Raw genomic sequence first — 21,600 nt, forward strand, 5'->3', positions numbered from 1 at the left:
GCATACGTTGCGTATACGCAATGCTTGACAGCATGTCTATTAAGCTTGCCAATTGAATGCAGCCCACACAAAGTCACAAAGCGATGCGTCTTCGCACAAGCTATTGATTATTCGATTCGATTCGATTCGATTTTGAAGTGCAGTCGTGTGAAATGCAAACAAAAACAAACTTCAACACAAACAAACGCAAACATTTGTGGCCATACTTTGTCTTTGCTCTGTCCATCTGTCTGTCTGTCTGTATTTCGTGTGTTTGCTGTTCTAGATATCTGCAAAAGATCATCGCAAATATGCAAAACTGACCTCGCACAGCGTTGTGAGAAGATGCTGGCAACAATTCACTTTAATTGCTGTTGCAAATTATATACACAAAACTATAGCCAGTTTAAACTGACAGTCATTAGCATTGATTCAATCATTAAAAAGTGAATTTAAGGAATTTGGAAAAATGTTCATTTTCGATTTTATTCCAAATTTATTTACGCTTTGGAATTTCAAGTGCTCGCTGAGCTTCAAACATAATTTGAAACGCGTTGAGTGTCGCCTCTCGGTTCCAAAATAAAAATAAATTATGCGCAATCGAACTAAACTGAACTGAACTGAACTGTTGTTGCCGCAACGAAGCACAAACTCTCGCTGTGTGTGTGCGTGTGTGTGTCTGTGTGTGTGTGCAAGCAATTAAGGAATCATTAAAATAAATCAATAGAAGAGCATGTGATGGCCGCACAACAACAACAACGCCAAACGATTAAGCAAAGAGCTCTGAACATTTGTTTGTTGTAAAACTGTAACGAAGAGCAAAGCAAATAGAGTGAAAGAAATAGAGAGATACAGAGACAGAGACAGAAGAGAGATGTGCCCAAAGACATCGAAGACAACGCCAGTGCTGCTGATCGGCGGCATTGTGTTCGTCATCGTTCTGGTGGCGATCACTGGCATCACTCTGATCAATAACATCAATTTGTCGAACATCATACGACTGAACGAGAAGGTGGCCAGCGATAGCGTCAGCGCCAATGATAATCAGATCAAGGAGCTCAACTATGTCAACAATCATCCAAAGAACTTGCACATCAACATTAAACAACAACAGCAACAACATCAGCAACATCAGCAATCACAGTTAAATGAAACGCATGATGATGATTCAGCTGGCGATGCTCGAAGTATGGAACAAATACGCAAGGAGATGTCCTCGCTGCGGCTGCAGCTGGAGCCCAAAGTGTTGGCCGTGATTGGGCCAAACGATGCAAGTGAAAAGACGCAGCCAACACGTCGTATACTCAACAATACGCTGAGCACGCAGTTGCCGCTGGACGTGTCCAACGACGACAACGGCAAAAATGACTTGATTGATTACGAGAAGCGCGCCCAAATCGTCAAGGTGAGTGCTGCTGCTGCGATGCGGTGTCGCATGCCACATGCCGCATGCCGACTGCTGCTGGGTTTCCATCTGAATTGCGTATCAATTTCAAATGTCTGACCTTTGGGGGCCTGTCACGACCCCAGGCAATGTGCCAGCTGTTTTACAACAGCCACACAGACTGACAGCATCCCCCCCCTTCCTCCACTTTACTTCTCCGCCCTCAACTTACCTTTGTCAAACCCCGAACCCAATTGACTATTGACAATCCCCCCACACACACACACACACACACACACACACACACACACACAAATGCAAAAAAAGTAATTAAATCTCTGCAGAAATCCCTTGGCAAGGTCAAAAGTTTCTGCTTAATGTCGACAGAACAAATTGTTATAATATTCAGGTTAGCTGCAACTATTTTATGGCTAATTCCCAAAGGAACATTTTGCATTATAAGCAGCAAGCAGCAAGTATCTTCAAGCCACTGAAATTATCTATATCAAATGTTTTTGGCATATGTTCTGTAGTTTCAAGCAGAGCTCTTTTTAACATATATATTTGCATATAGAGCTGATCTCATGACACGCTAAATTTATGGCATAAGCTGAAAAAATGAACACAAAACAGTGAAAGTAAAGCAAGCACAAAATTGAATATTGCGAAAGATAAAAACGACAAATGTCGAGAAGAAAAAAAAACAAGCATATGAATTATCAATACTTCTAATTGATCTTGATCTGAATTAAATGATAACAGTTGTGCACTAATTAAACACTCGCCAACTTGCAATTAAATCGTCATGTCAGCGATACATAAACACACAAACATCGAGCTAACGGAGATGAGCTAAGCTTTGATCTTTGCAGCTGCTAAAGCAGCTTTTATTGTTTACAAAACTTTGTTTATTAGCAACAACAAAAAGCTCATCAGTATAGATCATCAGTTGGTGAGCTTTCGATGCACCAATGAAAACGAATTTCGCGATCGCTGCAAAGAAGAAAGCTTCTAATTGAATGGCGGATTTATATATAAATATATAAATAGCGTGGATGCGTTAAGTGCATTAAGTAATTAAAAATTTGCAAATAATAGAGAAAGAAGATTTTTATACCTGCTATCCATGTACATATATGTATATGTATATACTCTATGGTACATTTTGGTATATCGATATACCGAATATAGCATGAAGTATAGAATACTGATTTGGTATACTTGTAGTATAACATCAAATATAACATTCGGTATATTTTTATATTAATTTGCTATAATTTTATATTAAAACGAAATATAGCATTCGGTATATATCTGTATTTTTCAGTATATTAATTTAGTACATTTGTAGAATAATACCAAATATATCATTTGGTATATTTTTAGTATTTTTGGTATATTCAATTACTTATATCTAAATATATTTAGTATATTTAATTGATTTATTGTTTTTAGTATATTAAATTAGTATATTTGTAGGATATTTGGTATATTATTACCGCAATGATTTGCTTTTATACACTTTTTTAACTTGTTATACATTATTATTTGTACAATTATTTTTTTTTTTTGTGTTGTTTTCCCGACAGCACATATTTATTTTATTATTTATTACTTTTGCAATAATATATATTATGAACTTTTGTTGTTTTGAGGGCAAATGTCATTTATATATTTGCATTAAACAAAAGTAGTTAATACTTGACTATGAAATACTCTCCACAAAAGTATACTAAATTAAGGTATAGCATGTAAATGTAATGAATTTTGAATAACTTTCACTGATTTCCTGCTGGCACTTAAGTTATACTCAATATTCGTAGCTATCGAATTTGCTGCTTTATACATTATAATATTGCTGATTGTATTTATAATAATAAGCAATAGCAATAATGGATTATGTTGTCAACAAAGTTTTCGTTGTATGTTAAGATATTAATTTCTTAGACTGCGGATTTTGCCCTTCGAATTTTGATCAATCAATCTACTCATAAAGTGTGAGTGTGTGTTTGTGTGTGTGTGGCATCGATTGCCCAACTTTAGCGGGAATGTTGACAATATTTCGATGTAGTCTCTTTAAAGAGGAATTGCAAACAAACTGTTGTTGTTGTTGGGGTTTCATGTTTCTCAGAGAAGGAGGCAGAATTCCTGTTACGCCTACAATCAACACCTTAAACACTCAGCTAACTGCGTTCATCATGCGTTGTTCTTCGCTCTGTTGTGGTCTCGAAATCTTGACGTTTATTACGCTCACTTGGCGCCGGTAGTTGGCAGTTTTCAGTTTACAGTTTTCAGTTTTCAGTTGGTAGCCGGTAAACACGGGCAAAAGGTTTGGCCCAGGCCAGGACTCGCTCTCATTCTCTCTCTCTCTCTCTCTCTGCCGCTGTCGCTTTCTCTTTCGGTCGCCATCATTTGCGCACTCGCTGGGAATGCGCAAGGCCGTCAATTGCTTTACGCTTTTGCGGTGCTCGAGTGTCGTGTCGAGGCCTTGGCTCTGGCTGGCTTGCTGGCTGGCTGGTTGGCGCAAACGAGGCGCTAAACAAATTCTTACCTCGAGCTGCAGCAACTATAACTGTCGCTGCCACTGTTGCCACTTGCCACACACACTTGCAACGGCAACAACAATAAATAACCACATGCCCAGGATACACGATACGATTAATTTGTGTGTATTCTTGCAACAATTTCGCCTTTTATGACCTCAACAACAACAATGGCAAAAATTTTAAATTTCAATTTTCGACATATTTTATTATTTATGCATTGCCAACACTCGAAATATGTGAGGATATCTATATATACTAGATTTATTTTTGTTTCTCTGCTCCGAATTACTATCAAATCAAATTGCAATTTGCTTGTGTCAAAGTATTGCTCAATAAATACCTAAGATGGATTTCGAAATAAAAGTAATTAATTTCATTTAAAGTACAAAATGAAATTGCTGTTGCTTCAGTTGATAGATGGATGGGTTTGCCCTCAGGTGAAGTTCAACGAAAATGCATAAATCAAATTCAATTTTCGACAAGACAAAACAAACACACACACAGAACGCTGTCATTGTAAATGGAATTCCATTTTGTTGACTGTTGTAATAAATATTTTGCATACACACGCACGCAGGAAGTTTAGCAATTGAAAACATTTATTTGTTCACTCAATTGCACCATGGAATGTGTTTTTGGGTTTTGGGTATTCTATCGAGTTGATATTCGGGTATTCCCACCTGATGATGATGATGATGAGCAACTGCAGGCGGCTCAGCTCAATAAATTGCGAAACTCGGCTATCGAAATGCTTGAACATTTATATATTTACAGGGGATAAGATAAGTTGCCCTTAGTCATAGATGGGGGTCACTTGATAATGGATTTCAATTGAAGTTCAGTTGAGTTGAGGTGCGTTGCACGCGTTTTGCCAGGCTAATAATCGAATTTCATTTATTCAATCCTCCGCTCTTCGCTTCCCCATTCCTCTCGCATTCTTTTTTTTGCACCCTTGAGGCAATCGCATTTACATTTGACAACAGCCAGAGTGAGGCAATGGCATCTCATGTCAACTTTGCCACCACCCCACCCAAAAAAAGAAAAAGGGGCAATCCAAGGTGAACCACTTCAACTGACCGCCAAAAACTACAACGCAGTGCAATACACAACTGGCACAGTGGAGCAAAAGTGCAAAATACATAATATAATTTTCTCATAGTCGTTATAAACAATGTTCACTTTATATTTAGGCACGTAGCTAACAGAGTTTTATAAAATGAATCTAATTAAATTCAAATATTTTTGTAAAAAAAAAAAACCATGGAAAATTTGACAAAATTTAGGAAATGCTTGTCAATAAATTGAGTAAGAAATATAATTGTTATAGTATATGTAATATATCCTTCGATTTATGAAACTAAAAATCTAGTTAAATACTCTAAAAAAATCTTTCAAACAATTTAATATAATTTTTATTTTTTTTTAGAGTTTATAATGACGGTCATAATATATTAAACTTTAAATAAAAAATGAAGTTGCAGATCCTATATCTTATTAAATAGCTGACTTTATACGGTAATAGAATACATTAGGAAAAAAGATCAAAGAAGTTCAGAATATTATAAATTACGCAAATTAGGTTGATAACGTAATAGTTAATGTTAAGTTTGTTTTAAATTTGAATTTGCTATTTTAATACTTCTATTATAAATTGATACTTGATGTTAAGTGTGCATTAAAATACAATATAATTAATATTCTAATACTGCATTAGAACTGGATTTAACATTTATTGTTGTCCATCAATTTCAATAGTGAATAATTTTATTCAAATTTAAATTCCCGAAGAGAAAAATTTATACAGATTTTGTTGCCTCATAAAGAATTTTTTTTATTTATAGATTGTAGAAATTGCTTTGATAATAATTGTATGCATATTATATACATATATTATTATAAAAGCTTACTATTGCCATTCTACAATAGAAATAGAAATCATAAATTTTTGTTGTTCCACATAGTTTCCTTATTTTCAAAACACTGTTGGCAAATTTCTTTGATATCACATTGAATAGAATGCCTAAGGGAAAAAGAGTTATGATTACGATACGAAAATTTGTGCATTAGCTACAAATTGTACAAATCGTAATATTGATTTTTGTCAAATTAAACACAACTCATCTAGGGAATTCGTAATGAGAGAATTGTTCACTTAGTTAGCTTATAAAGAACATCGAAGTTGTTCCACTGTGCAGTCAGCAGTGCATTCATCAATTGAATCCCATGGAACAGCAGCATACCAAAGCAAACGAAATGAAACGAAACGAAATGAAACGACAGAAAGACAGAAAACAACATTTTCGAATAGCGATGACGGTGACGTCGACGTCGACGCCGTCGTTGACGTCGATGTCGATGTTTTTGGTTCTGGCTGCGTTTTGTTTTGGTTTTTGCTTTGTTTGTGTTGCTTCAGCTGTTGGTGTTTTTGTTTCTGTTTTTGTTATTGTTATGCTTTTGGCCAGCCAAGTTGACCGTTTGGCCGACTGCCCGTTGTTTCATTGTCAATGTGCAAGTAGTAGTAGTAGTAGTAGAAGAAGAAGAAGAAGCCAGAGTTCGCATTGGGAATGGAAATGGAAATGACCATCGATATGGCTATTGATGGCTTGATGGCATTGCTGCAGGATTGAAAAAGCGTCAATGCTAGACGACAACTTGACATTAAATATTGCGTAGCACCCACACACAACAACAACAACAAGAACAACAATGAAAACAAGCTACTACTTTGACCGCATTAGTCTATTTACACTCATAATACTCATACAATATCCTCTTCTCTCTCTTTCTCTCTCTCGTTTTCTCTTTCATTTATTCTTCCCTTCAACACTACTCAACTTTTAGCTGGCCCTTTAAGCTTGTGTGTGTGCAAAAGTAATAGAAAATTTGAAATAGTTTTAAGCACACATTTCTCCACCCCCATCGAAAAGTGACCGAAGAAATGGCTTTTGATATCATCACTAATAGATTAGATAAACATTTTGCCATTTTTGCAGGCAAACTTCCAATGATAAGTACTATAGTTAGTTTGTCGCTTAATTCAGGCTTTCAACTGAAGTCCTTTGGCATTTCAGTTCCTCTTCAGCAATTCGGTATGTCTATCGTTAGTAAACTTTGGGAATGCAATATAGTTTTGTTCAATTTTATGATTATTTTTATGTCTGTCAATTTAAATTTTCTTTCTTTACCATCCAATTGTATAGAATTTCTAACACTAGGATTTTTAGAATAGCATAAGCAATAAGGATATGGAATTTTACATATTTCCCTTTAAAGTTGTGAATTAAGTAAGGAGTTAGTTAGGCTAACTATAAAATTATAAATTATTAAACTATAGAAACAACAATGTAATTTAATTACATTTATATTGCTAAATTCAAAAGGTTTCATTACATTTCTTTTGTTAAGTTCAATGAAATTTAAATTAAATTGGCATTAATTTGATTGATTTCCAAACTATATTTCATCAACATCTCTTTTAGTTGCATTGTTTTCTCTTCAAGTTTCAACTTTATTTTATGTTTGTTGTCTGTTTAAAAATGCTGTCAATTGAGTCTCACTGCTAAATTAATGTTAAGTGCAACTAATGAAAAGCAAAGTGGCTGTTAAGCGAGATCTTGATGCGTTAACATATCACTAGAACTGCCAAATCACATTTCTTTCTGAAAGAACTAAATAGATTATAATAAAAAATTCCTAAAAAAAAAAATCCTTCCTTTAGAATGCATTATTTATTTGATTTTTAGTTTCTGATAGAACATTTCGTTTGCTGTAATATAAATGTTGCGTTTGAAGTGAAAGTTCATTTGAGAATCTTAAATATTGTGTCAGCTAGCTGGTTTACTATTTTTAGAAATTGCACAAGTTTTCAAACAAGAATTACAGACTTATGCGTTTGTCTTTTTGCGCTTGTTTCCCCCGTTTCCATTAGGAAAACTTTGTCTCCATTTATTCCCTGATTTTCCTTAATAGTTAGTTTCATTTTGCTACACAGCCACCAAACACACACTCAAGCACACGCACACTTGTTGTTCTTTTGTAAGTTAATTTCTTGGTGTTGCTGGAGACAGAGACAGAGAGTGAGCGAAAGAGAGAGAGAGAGATACCATGCATAAAGCCACACAAATAGTTGGTTTCCTTTTCTTATTTTTTGGTGTACTCTTTGCAAATATGTAGAAAGAAAAAAAAAGAACCCAAATTTAAATTGGTCTTTGTGCAGTAAGAAAATATCTCCGACCTTCCTTCTGTGTTTTTTGTTTCGAATCAAGGTATTTGGCAGTTGGGTTTACAGTTAATATAAATTCTTTGAGACGAAAGTATGCGAAAGTTGTAACAATATATCAATGCAGTGTGCCTTTAATACACAACAATATTGAGCTTTGCTTTGTTTCAACTTTAATTCATTTAAATTTAAGCCATTGTTTTTTGTTTTTTGAAAGGGCATTCAAATTGCTGTGTGCCAAAAATAGTTTTTCTTGGTTTTTATTGCAAGATAAAGGGAGAGAGAGACGACGTCGACTTTTGCATTATTTTTCTTTCTGTTTTTTTTTTGTGGCCTTAAGCAAATTATTTTCACTCGGCTTCGAAAGAATTTGCCAAACTCTGGGGCATATAAAATATGTGTGTGTGTGTGTTGCTTTTGGGGGCATGCATATTTTGTGCACAAATTTGAAAGTTGCTCCATTGCTGTGCGCGAAGCATTTTCTTACTGGCTTTAACCATTTGGCATTGGCAGTGGCACTTGCACTTCCGGTTCCCCTTATCCATTTCCGTTTTAAACTATTCCCTTTATTTCCTTTGCTGTCATTTGCATTGTTTTGCAGCCAGCAGCCCCGTCGGCATTAAGTGGCGAAGTTTGCAACTTAAAAACTTGCCTTTGCTTCTCCCAAAAGTTGCATTTTGAATTTGCATTAAATTAAACCACACACACACACACACACACACACACACTTACAGTTATACTCGTACACCTGCATAGAGACAGTTGGCTTAAATTGCTCGCTGGCTTCGCTTTACGAAACACTTGAAAGTGGCAATAAAATGCTTACTATATGAATGACACTGCCACACATGCCACATTCGCGTAAACTTCAATGGATACCTCCAACCGACAGGTCAAGTGCAAAATCCGTCGAAAAGCCACCTAGCAAAAAAAAAAACAAGTGTGAAAGCTACAGTCGACTATGCTCGACTGTGAGATACTCGCTACCCACTTTGAATAAAAGCAAAATATTGCGGTATTATACTCAGAATATTCCAAAATAATATGCCAAATGGTATATTTGGTATATCGATATGGTACTACATTCGAAATATACTATAGGGTGCAAAATATACCAGATTGTCAGCAAAGACCCCTAGAAAGCAGGCGTACAAAAGTATTTTTCAATAACTTCGACCATTTTTATCTGATCGCAAACCTAAGGGATCACAAAGATTATAGTTATTATTGTAGAAACCACAATTCGACGCTTGTTATACGATTTTTGTCGATTTGCGGGGGCGGAAGTGGGCGTGACAAAAATTTGAAGCAAACTTGATCTGCATGCAAACATAACAAATGCTGTCGAAAAAAAATTATAGCTCTATCTCTTATAGTCTCTGAGATCTAGGTGTTCATATGGGCAGACGGACAGACATGGCTAGATCGTCTCGGCTGTTGATGCTGATTAAGAATATATATATTTTATAAGGTCGGAGATGCCTCCTTCTACCTGTTACAAAGTCACAAAGTTATAATACCCTTCTACCCTATGGGTAGCGGGTATAAAAACGAAAAAGGTAAACTGAAAGAGAAAGAGAAACAGTAGCAATTCCCTCAATGGACACAGTTGGCAGTTGGCCGCTAAGTAGGCTGGCTAGCAACGAACAACGAATGAATATGCAGGACACGGTTACGGTTAAGGGACATGGGACATGGGACACGGGGCACGGGGTGGGACGGGGCAGAATGGGAAATGCAATGCAATTGCTATGTGTGGCATTCCAGGCATGTGTTTGGGTGTGTGTGTGTATGAGTGTGTGTGACACACACACACGAGAGAGAGACGCGTCTCGACGCTTGACGCTCAGCACGTTCCCACGGTCGCACATTCACACACACACACACACATTCATACATAGGACGGTGCTGCCAACTTGGCTTTCTTTTCAGAGGACAAATTGTAAAAATAACTATTATTTTTATTGGTCAACCTTTAAGGGAAAGTTCCTGATCATATAAAAAACTTAGGTAAAACCTTTTTCTATGCTGCCAACTTGACTTTCATTTCAGTGCTTAAATTGTGAAAATAACTTTTATGCTAGCAACATTTGAGAAATACAGTAAATTCATTTATAAAACAAGCCTTTAGTAGATGTTCCTGTGCTGTTCCTGTGCTTACAGAAAAACTTTATTAAGCGAATTCGTTTTCTTTTTATTTTTATAATTCCTCCGACAAAAAAAAGCTAAGCTTTCTTTTAGGCTAGCAACTTTTAAGAATTACTATAAATATACCAATAAATCATGCTGTAACTTACTTTTATTTGTAACCAAAACCAACCTTTAAAATTATGTTAATATTTATACTTTCTTAGGCGAACTTCTTTGCTATGCTGCCATTCAGACTTCTTGCTAAAATTTCCATATTTATTTTTTAATTTTAATGCAATTAACATTTGGAATAAACTTGAAATTCGTTTAAAAACAATCTGTAAAGATTAAAAAAGAGTGACATTTTTTTTACTTACGAAATATAATACGCTTAAAAGAAACGAATAAATAAAATGTGTCAAAATCAAATTGGTTTTATACGAGATATATTCCGAGTGGAAATTTTGAAAATGTGCTTGAATAATATTTCAAATTTACCTATCAGCAATAGGAAGATTTGATGGAATTGCGAATCTTTTGACCAAATCAAAAAGTTTAGCTTTACTTCGTAATTTTAATAAAAAAAAAGCTTAATCTGATGAGGATCTTTTCTAGCCTTTTTTTTGTGTGTGCAGATCTGTTGCTATTTTCTGGCGAGTTGGCAGCACTGTTGCTGCTCAGTTCTATATAGAAATCTACAACTCGCACATTTAGTGGGCACGATTCAAGCGACGTTTGCGCATTTCAAGGATGTGTAACTTAATTTAATGAAGACGTGCAAACAGCAACTACAGCTGTAACTGTTCATGCATGTGTGTGTGCGGGTGTGTGTGTGTGTGCGTGGGTGTAAATGTGCTGTGTTGATGTGGCGTGTATTATTTGTATAGCATACTTATCCCATTTGGAGCCAACAGCCACAGTGCAAAAAGGATGCTCAATCAATCAGTCAAACCAGTCATCAAGTAATTTCCGTAAAATTAGTCAAGCTGATGATTTACTTACTTCTTTTACCACCTTCCCTCCTACTGTCTCCTCCCTCAGGTCATACTGAGGTCATCCCAAAATTCACCTTTAGTACTTTCTTTCAACATCCTTTTTTTTGTGTGCAACCTTTGAAATGTGAATTGTCGTAAATCTAACAAATTATGTAGATAAATAAAGCCAAAATGTTACCTTCTAAGACTTCAATCAGATGCGACTCATTGCACATCGAGAGCAGCGCTTCAATTTGTTCAACAATAATCGCAATTGAGCTATTAACTAACTTTTCATTTTATGCAATATAAAAATCTTCGAATGAACCGAGTTGCATTTAAACAGTTGTGTTTAAACAATGAAGGGAGAAATCATTTAAGTTTGTTTACATTCTGATACTCTCTGATATATATATTTTAAAGATAGCAGTATATCGATATACCAAATGTATACTTTGGTATATTATGAACTTATGAGTATATCAATATATCAACTATAGCCTTTGGTATATTTTGTACTCTGTAGTATATTTCTACTGTATTTGTATATCGATATACCAAATATAACATTAAGTATATAGCCTTTGGTATATTTTGTACTCTGTAGTATATTTCTACTGCAGTGGTGTATTGATATACCAAATATAATTACGTATATTGTGTTCTCTTCTGTATATCTTACTTTTACTATGATTTTTTATTAAAAAGAAGGTAGAGGGTATCACACAGTTGAGCACACTTGAATGTATCTTTCTTTCTTGTTATTACAAATTATATGTATTAAGAATAAAGTTTATGTTGAATTTTACTGAACCAAAACATTCTTCATTTGACGAGTTGCATTTCCATTGATGTTTGTTATAAATTCGTATTTTTAGGAAGAATATTTGCAATATATAAACTTTATTTTTAAAGGAAAGTTGCAGTATTCATTTGAGGTTTTCTCTTCAGCAGTTTTCTTATAGCAATGATGTTTTCTCTATAAAGTTTCCTCGTCGACTTTAGCTTTCTATATTGTTAGTCAATGAAATTGAATTTAGCTTGGAATGCCATCTCGTGATAGGAATATTTTTGCACTACTTATAAAGGAGCAAATATCAATTCTATATCATTTGGTCTTCTCTTTGTTACAGATGATGGAGCACGCCTGGCACAATTACAAACTGTATGCGTGGGGCAAAAACGAACTGCGTCCTCTGTCGCAGCGTCCGCACTCGGGCAGCATCTTTGGATCGTACGATCTGGGCGCCACTATTGTGGATGGCCTCGATACGCTGTACATAATGGGCCTGGAGAAGGAGTACAAGGAGGGACGCGATTGGATCGAGCGGAAGTTCTCGCTGGACAACATCAGCGCCGAGTTGTCCGTGTTCGAGACAAACATTCGCTTTGTGGGCGGCATGCTAACGCTCTACGCCTTCACCGGTGATCCGCTCTACAAGGAGAAGGCTCAGCATATTGCGGACAAATTGTTGCCCGCCTTCCAGACGCCCACTGGCATTCCATATGCGTTGGTCAACACCAAGACGGGCATGGCCAAAAACTATGGCTGGGCCTCTGGCGGCAGTTCGATTCTCTCCGAGTTTGGCACACTCCATCTGGAGTTTGCCTACTTGAGCGACATCACCGGCAATCCATTGTATCGCGAGCGTGTGCAGACCATACGTCAGGTGCTCAAAGAGATTGAGAAGCCCAAGGGACTCTATCCCAATTTCCTCAATCCCAAGACGGGCAAATGGGGTCAACGTAAGTGCGGGGCGAGAAGAAGATCAATTATGTACTATCATATTTTTCGGAACTAGTTTATTCGAATTCAGTAAACTAAAAGAATGAACTAATTCATTTAAACAATTTAGTGAACTGAACGAGTCAACTTCTTCATTTAAACAATTCAATAAACTAAAAAAATGAACTTTTTCATTTAAATAAGTCAGTCAATTGATAGAATGAACTAGTTCATTTAAACAATTCAGTAAACTAAAAGAGTGAACTATTTTATTCAAACAATTTAGTCAACTGACCTAGTTTATCAAACAATTCAGTCAACTGAAAGAAGGATCTAGTTCATAGTTAAACAATTCAGTCAATTGATAGAATGATCTAGTTCATTCAAACAAATCAGTCAGCTTAACAAATGAATTTATTCATTTAAACAATTCAGTAAACTAAAAGAATGAACTATTTCATTTAAATAAGTCAGGCAACTGAAGGAAGGAACTAGTTTATTCAAACAATTCAGTCAACTAATAGAATGAACTACTTTATTCAAAAAATTCCGTCAACTGAAAGAATGAACTTATTCATTTCATTCAGAAAACTAAAAGAATGAACTATTTTATTTAAACAATTCAGTCAACTGAACGTATGAATTACGTTATTCAAACAATTCAGTCAACAAAAAGAATGAACTAGTTCATAGTTAAACAATTCAGTCAACTAAACGAATGAGCGAGTTTATTGAAACAATTCAGTCAGCTTAACGAATGAACTAGCTCATTTGAGTTTTGTTCTTGTTTGCTGATAATCTAAACTTTCATTCTTCTAGTTCACTCACTCGTTTATTTAGTTCTTTTGAGTAACATTCTTTAATTTCATCATCAATTTAAATGAAATTTGTAAAACAATTGTAAGATTTAAAATCGAATACTTTAAAATCAATTTAAATTGAATGAATTGCAATTTGTAAAAACAATTAGTAAGATTTAAAAATGAATACTTTAAAATCACTTTAAATTTTATAAACGAACAGCACTAAATCAAAATCGAACGAGTCGAAAAAGAACGAAAGGAACTAGAATGAAACTCAAACGAACGAAATAAACTGTATGAACGCATTGTTCGTTCAGCTAAAATTGAACTACTGAACTACAAAGAACAACTTATAGATGATTTCTATATAGTATATTCAAACTAACATTAATTTCAATTCTCTTGCTATGCAGTTCACATGTCGCTGGGCGCTTTAGGCGACAGCTACTACGAGTATCTGCTGAAGGCGTGGCTGCAATCTGGGCAGACGGACGAGGAGGCACGCGACATGTACGACGAGGCAATGCTCGCCATCATGGACAACATGGTGCGAACCAGTCCCAATGGACTGACGTATGTATCCGATCTAAAATTCGATCGATTGGAACACAAAATGGATCATTTGGCCTGCTTTTCAGGTAAGGCGTTTACTAGAGTAAAGTTTTGGTATATTTTGAATGTGTTAGTATATCGATATATGGAATATAGCTTACCGTATTTTAGTATATTTGGGTGTGATTATTTTAAAAGTTGTAATTCCGCGAATGTATAGTTGAATCGTTAATCAAAATATAGTTTACGGTATATTTCAGTATTTTTTGCTATATTAGAATGCCAAATTGTAATTCTGAATGAATTATGTTATTGAATCGTTAAACGGCATACAGTTTTCAGTATTTTTTTAGATTTTCAACTGTCAAATTGTAATTTCGAATGAATTATTGAATCGTTATACGAAATGAAACTTACGATATAATACAATTCCGATTGAATTATTGAGATAATATTGAGATCGTAAAGAAAGAGCTGTTTAAAGTTACAGCTCTTTATCTTCCAAAATAAGTTGAATTGGTCTCAATAACTTGTATGGAACTATGCTTCAAGTCATTATCTATAAATTTCATACGAAAAAAACGCTCATTTTTTTCCTCATCATTGCATAAAATACTTTAAAAGACTTTAATATATTCGATATACGAAATATAGCTTGAGGTATATTTCAGTATTTTTTTTGGAATTCGGAATGAAAAAGCTGTTTGAAGTTACTGCTCTATATCATCCAAAATAAGATGAATTGGTTTCTAGAACATACAACAAAACAAGTTTATTTTACCCGCTCATTACATAAAATACTTTAAAAGGCTTTAATATATACGATATACGAAGTATAGCTTGAGGTATATTTCAGTATTTTTCGGTATAAAGCAAAACTGCTTTTATTTATAATGAATTATTGACAATAGTACTTTATTCGCACTGTATAAAAAAGTTGTTTGAAGTTAAAGCTCCATAAGAAACTGTCTTCTATAACTTTGTGGATCAATGCTTGAAGTCGTTATCTATGAATTTGATTTCATGAAATGCTTTAAAACACTTTTCAATTTGTTGACAGGCGGACTTTTTGCACTGGGCGCCGCAACGCGTCAGAACGAGCACACGGATAAGTACATGGAGGTGGGCAAAGGCATTACGAACACCTGCCATGAGAGCTATGTGCGCACACCGACTCAACTGGGACCCGAAGCATTCCGGTTCGTTGCTCTCTTTTCGATCTCGTTGATCATTTCATTTAACTCTTTTCCTTTGCAGTTTCAGTGATGCGGCGGAGGCGCGTGCTCTGCGCTCCCAGGAGAAGTATTACATACTGCGGCCAGAGACATTCGAGAGCTACTTTGTGCTGTGGCGTCTGACGCACGATCAAAAGTATCGCGATTGGGGCTGGGAGGCGGTTCAGGCTCTGGAGAAGCATTGCCGCACAGCGCATGGTTATTGCGGGCTGCGCAATGTGTATCAGCAGGAGCCGCAAAAGGATGATGTTCAGCAGAGTTTCTTCCTGGCCGAGACACTCAAGGTGAGTTTTGAGTTTTGTTTGTAATACTTGAATTGAATCTTAACGTGGCAACGTTTACAACTTTTGCAGTATCTTTACTTGCTGTTCTCGGACGATTCCGTACTGCCGCTGGACGAATGGGTGTTCAACACTGAGGCTCATCCGCTGCCCATCAAGGGTGCCAACATTTACTATAGACAGGCGCCAGTTCCGCTGCCTGCATCGAATGCTTCATAAGCAACATCAGCAACAACAACAGCAGCAGCAGCAAACATCAAGAATGTCATTTTAATATTTAATTTTCCGTTTTTTTTTTCTTTTTGTATGTATTTTAGTGTTTTTTTTTAGTTAGTGCTTCTTTTTAAATACGGTATATATATATATTTTGTAATTAATTATGGACGATAATTTTGCAATAAGGCAATAAGTATGTAATCTTGATCTTAAAAGTTCGCGAGCGACGACGACGAAAACAACTTTCTGTGTAACATATTTAAAAATGCGAAACTTAATTAACGTTAGCACTCTCTTCCCTTTAAGTAGTCGAAACATTTTTACTTACTTAACGCAAGAACACAACCTGCTCCTAGCCCCTGGCCCCTAGCTATTATGGTACACATAAAGTAGTTGGTATGTTATCTAGGCACAAGTTGAATCCCAAAAGAAACTCTTCGTTTTGGGTTACATTTTATAGATACTTTGACAATTTTGGCATTTGACAATTTTGAAATGCAGAAGCAGCAATTAATATGGTAATAGACCACACACACACACACACATACACATGCATAGATAATTTGTATAAGTAAACTCAGGTGTTCGAATAATGATTTAACTATTTCCATTTTCCCCATTTCTATTTCTAGTTCGGTTTCTCATTCACTTTTTCACAATATTCACAAACAATTTCAATCTCACTTTTTTGTAATATTCTTCTCTAATCTCAAATCTTTATCTCGAGAGAACTCCAATCTATTAACTAGCAACTTTTTTGATATGAGAATAATATATATATGGGAAACAACTTGCAACATTCGGTGTCACACACACACATACACATGCACTCTGGGTTTGACAAATTTCGAGAAATCTTTGTTTTGTAAATATTTCCCCCAGCGGCAAAATGAAGGCATCTGTCAGAGAGAGAGAGAGAAAGAGAGAGAAGGTTTATAAATCAAATCAAATAATTATCATGTTATAATTGTTTATGTGGTATAATTATTTATAACAGTATATATATTTATATATACTTGAATATACATATATATAAATGAAATATAGTAATCTAATTATATATTATAATAGCACCTAGCTTACTTTAATGAAATGTAACGCATATTACTTTACATCAGCGAAACGAATCTTAAATATATATTAATATATAAATATTATAATTATAAAATGGAAAACAATATCGTAGGCAATTCGTTAAAACAAAATATTTATACAATTATACAACAAATGCTAAAGCGAGCGAAATAATTTCATTTGTAACATTTGAAATGTGTGTGTGTTGTTTTTTTTTTTTGTAATAATCCTAAGCCTAATATATATATAAAAATATATATATTCATGATAATGATATTAATATTAATAACATTAAATTAAATCTCAAATAATACATAAATAGAACAGCAGCAGCAACAGCAAGGAAGCACATCAGAAGTAATGACAATTATTTAAAACAAATATATAAATAAAAATATTATCAATTTTTTGTAACATCTCCTGCACTTTGTATGAGCTCTTGTGCTGTGAGAAGTCATTTTAGCATAATATACGTAGTAAATATTACGTAAATATATAAAATAAAATATTACACAAAATAATAAATATGACAAAACAAAAAACAAAGGAAATAAAAAATAATTTTCTAAGCTATAACAAATAAATAGTTTTATCATTAAAATTATGTTTTTTTTTTTTTTTGTTATAACGAAGTAAATGTAAAAGTGAAAATAAATATTGTATAATTACAAGTCTAATAAAAATGTAAATGCGTGAAAACAAAATAACTGTTCAGAATAACCGAAAACCGAGCGATAACAAAAACCAAAAAAAATTTCAAATTTGCTGTGAAGCAAAAAAAAATTTTGTTGCATACTTTGAGGATGCGCCAATATAAATATTTATCGTGACTATAGCTATAACTGGGCAGGATCTGAAAGGATTTCAAAAGGACATGCATTTTTGTGTTGGCAGATGGCAGCACTATCGATTTGCATTCAAGGATTTTTAAAATTCAACAAAAAAAATGTTCGAAAAAATTTTTAAAATTTTCCAAGGGGGGAGCACGTAAAAATTGTCCTTAATTCAAAATGTTCACTGTAACTTCGCCATTTTAAGGACGATTTCGATGTCCTTTTGTCAATCGATAGATATTGATGTAAGGATGCAGAAACAATAGTATTATCCTTGAAGGTCCTTGAAACGGCTGAGATCAAATGATTTTTTCGTATATAAAAAACTCGCAAAATCTCTGAAGTCCTTGCAAGGATCAAGCCGATCTTAGTGTCAAAGAACTTCTATTTTTTAAGGCAAGCGACTGACCAAAGGACATTCAAATCGTCCTGTTACTTTTCGAGATATTCAGAATATTTCGTTTTTTACGATTTTCCGTTCGCCCTGAAGCCGAAAATTTACAAGTGTTGGATTCTTAGATGACCCCATACTTTTTAAATGCCAATCGATAGTTTTCGATCCCAGTAATCGAATGCAGCAGGTCACGTCAAAATGCGTAAGGATATGACCGAGCTAGGATCAATTTACAGATATGTCAAAATCATGCTCAGCAAATAAAATTTCTTGCCATACTTTCAGGATGAACAAATTCAGATTGTAAGGGCAGCACACAATTTTATGTAGCATACTTTCAAGCAGAACAAATTAAATCGGCATTGTCACTACGACACATAGATGGCGCTAAAAACGTGACTTTTAAGTCGCTGCCCTAAAGTATGCCACAAAAAATCAATGCGTTTGATGCGACTTTTGGGCGCTAATTTAAAAAATTGAGTATATAACAAAAAACCGAATGGAAAGCATATATTTTTTTATATATATTTTTTTATTATATTTTATTTAGCACGTATGTATATCTGCTTCCTGTTATTTTATGTTCGCCTAGTATTTATGTTGATTTGGCGTCTATAGGAGCATACTACTGTAACTATTGTTATTGTAATTATTGATGGAAGCAAGTTTAAGTCCCAACAGCAAGATATCTCGAGGACGAACTTTATCATTTTCTTATTTTTTAAATATTTTAACACCAAATTGTAACGTATAATATTTAATAATTAAATTCTGTGAATAATTCAGTCGTTTTTACCGATTCTGCGCCACCTATAGTTTTAGTTCGCCCTCTGGCGTAAAACTCTTGAAAACTGTTAAATTCTGTTTCTAACGATCTGGCAGCACTCTAAACTGAGATTGAAGTAAAATGCAAAATATTATCGAAGTCTGAACATGTGATTATTGTAAATTATTTTTATTAAATACAGACGAAAATATAGATTATTACTTTAAACTATGCTCTATTTGGATATTGCAAATTGGAGTTAATTGGTCAATTGAAGAAAATCAGCTGATACAGCGGCAATTGAGCTGATTTCTTGTGTTTCCACATCTGGTCACACTCTGCAATTAACCATAAGCGAAAAACAATTAAGTGCAATATAATCAACAAAAGGTGAGTTTGCACTAAAATTAAATAATAAATGTATTATTGAATGCATTTATTTTTTTCAATTTGTGGCAAGATGGTGTGTGTGCCGTGCTTCATAATCCCGCTGTTGCTCTACATTTGGCACAAGTTCGTGCAGCCAATATTGCTGCGCTATTGGAATCCCTGGGAGAAGAAGGACGCCCAGGGTAATGTGATCAAGGCGGGACCTGAATTCCCCTTCGAGTGCAAGGGCGGTGTTTGTCCCTTTGTGCCCGGCAAGAAGAAGCAGCAGCAGGATGAGCTAAATGAAGGCGAAGGTGGTGGCGATGAGGAAACAACAACAACAACAACCACAACAAAGGGCGAAGAGCAAAACAAACTAGTGGAGAATACAACAAAAACAGAGGCGACGACAACGGCAAACGATGAGAGCAAAAAGCAAATTTAGTTGAAATTCTTTCGCATTAATATTGTTCTTACAAACACTTTTAGATATTTGTGGTCAGCATTCCAAGCACACAACAAACACAACAACAAATTACGCTTAACGTTGTTAAATCAAAGAGCTAACTGTAAATGCTAATGTAATGTAGTTTAATCAATCGCAACTGGACAAGAAACTAAATATGACTAAGCAAAATACAAGTGAAGCGTGCAGCTTTATTTAGAGCGAGATGGAGAGGGAGAGAAAGAGAGAGGTGCTTTTGACTGCGGCTCATTTACCTAACGGCTAATGGCAGCTTAACCAATCAAAAGGATGAACATAAATAAGAAATAGAAAAAGAGAGATCAGAAGAGAATGCATCTTCTTTAACGGTTAATGCAGCTTAACCAATCAAGGAGAAGAACGTACCAAATAAGCTTATTGTGGAGTTAAAGAGTGAGCGAGACAGATGCTAGCTACGTCTCCTTTAAGTAACGGTTCATGCAACTTAACCAATCAAAGGGAAGAAAGTATTAAATAAGCAAAATCCAAATGAAATGTTAATTTTTAAGAGAACGAGGCAAATATCGCTTTAATTCGACAACATTTACAATTTGCAGCATTCGCGACGATTCAATGCCGATGATTGAAGACCTTGGCATAATCCTCGGGATTCGTGGCATGACAAAGCCAGTGTTGCCAACGAGTTGGCCATTCTAGATAGCTGAGCCACCAGAGTCGCCATTGCAGTCATCGTTGCCCTCGGTGTGGGCCAAACAAATCAGGCTGCTAATGAACATGAAGGTGGAGTTAATGCACTGCTGCCTCGACAGCGAGCTGGCCAGGGGAATGGCCCGAATAGGTGAGCGGTTCAAACCGTTGCAATTAGAAGTTGGGGTGCACCACGACCTGGACGACCTTGACGATAACGCCGCCCTTCGAACGATCCACGAATGCTCAGATGTTTGGCAGAGCTACTCAAAGAAGTAAAGGAAAAGTTGATGTTATTTTCAGAGCGATTTAAGTTTACAGAATATAGAAAGCTAGATTGCAAATTTCAAGCCAATAGCTCTTATATACTCTGAGCTACAAACACTGTAATGCATGGACGGACGGACAGACGGATGTCTACTTTATGAGTTTGGAATGAGAAAGCACTACTTACATCTTCAGTGTGTAAAAATTAATGCACTATGCATTTCGTTATTGATTTCCAAAATTGTGAAGCGCAAGATGTTTTGGAATTTTTGTCGTGTTGTCTTCTATATGAGCAATTAGAAAATTGGAAGTTTTAAAAACTTGTTTTTTTATATTAAAAATGTATGGTATTAAATGTAACAAATTTGTTGGAAAATATATTTTGTTAGAAATCAAATATTTACGTTTATCTGTTTACACTTGCATTTAAAGCTATATTGCTCTATATATGCATGGGTATAAATTTCAAAATTGTTTAAATATAATCGTCATAGAAACCCCCCAAAAAATTGTATATGTGAAACATTTAATTTAAACTCCAAGTTTAGCGCGCAGAGCTCGCAGTGTTGCCGGATAGCTCTCTAGTGTAAGCTTAGCCAGATAACAAAATATCTAGCTAAGCTAAGCAGCAGGTGGCAACGCTGTGTTAGCATAGCTTTTTGGTATATTTTAAGCTTAAATTTGCTGTCGGTCAGAAAACTAACTAAGAGCTATTGCTTT

General features: G+C 35.1%; 3 protein-coding genes across 8 annotated transcripts in view; all 3 read left to right on the top strand.

Annotated features, from left to right (window-relative positions):
• The window catches only part of LOC117573517 (mannosyl-oligosaccharide alpha-1,2-mannosidase IA), a 66,298-nt gene extending 49,326 nt beyond the window's left edge, over positions 1 to 16,972 (top strand). For 5 of the 6 annotated variants that reach the window (XM_052003491.1, XM_052003493.1, XM_052003496.1 and 2 more), the window contains 5 exons: positions 12,366 to 12,978; positions 14,175 to 14,399; positions 15,374 to 15,512; positions 15,571 to 15,832; positions 15,902 to 16,972. In XM_052003491.1, coding sequence (XP_051859451.1) covers positions 12,366 to 12,978; positions 14,175 to 14,399; positions 15,374 to 15,512; positions 15,571 to 15,832; positions 15,902 to 16,048 — 1,386 coding nt within the window. In that variant the 3' untranslated portion in view covers positions 16,049 to 16,972. Of the gene's footprint in view, positions 1 to 706; positions 1,385 to 12,365; positions 12,979 to 14,174; positions 14,400 to 15,373; positions 15,513 to 15,570; positions 15,833 to 15,901 lie in introns of all 6 variants that reach the window. The other variant, XM_034256763.2, reaches the window with a different exon arrangement.
• LOC117573400 (cAMP-specific 3',5'-cyclic phosphodiesterase) overlaps positions 15,990 to 21,600 on the top strand; it is a 249,471-nt gene continuing 243,860 nt past the window's right edge. The window contains exon 1 of the mRNA XM_052003465.1: positions 15,990 to 16,070. Coding sequence (XP_051859425.1) covers positions 16,038 to 16,070 — 33 coding nt within the window. The 5' untranslated portion in view covers positions 15,990 to 16,037. The remainder of the gene's footprint in view (positions 16,071 to 21,600) is intronic.
• LOC117573546 (UPF0729 protein GD16342) lies at positions 19,298 to 20,123 on the top strand. Its single transcript, XM_034256829.2, has 2 exons — positions 19,298 to 19,502; positions 19,573 to 20,123. Exon 2 carries the CDS (start codon positions 19,573 to 19,575, stop codon positions 19,924 to 19,926), a length of 354 nt encoding a protein of 117 aa, XP_034112720.1. The 5' UTR covers positions 19,298 to 19,502; the 3' UTR covers positions 19,927 to 20,123.

Source organism: Drosophila albomicans, chromosome X, assembly GCF_009650485.2.
Source record: "Drosophila albomicans strain 15112-1751.03 chromosome X, ASM965048v2, whole genome shotgun sequence".
Taxonomy (NCBI): Eukaryota; Metazoa; Arthropoda; class Insecta; order Diptera; family Drosophilidae; genus Drosophila; species Drosophila albomicans.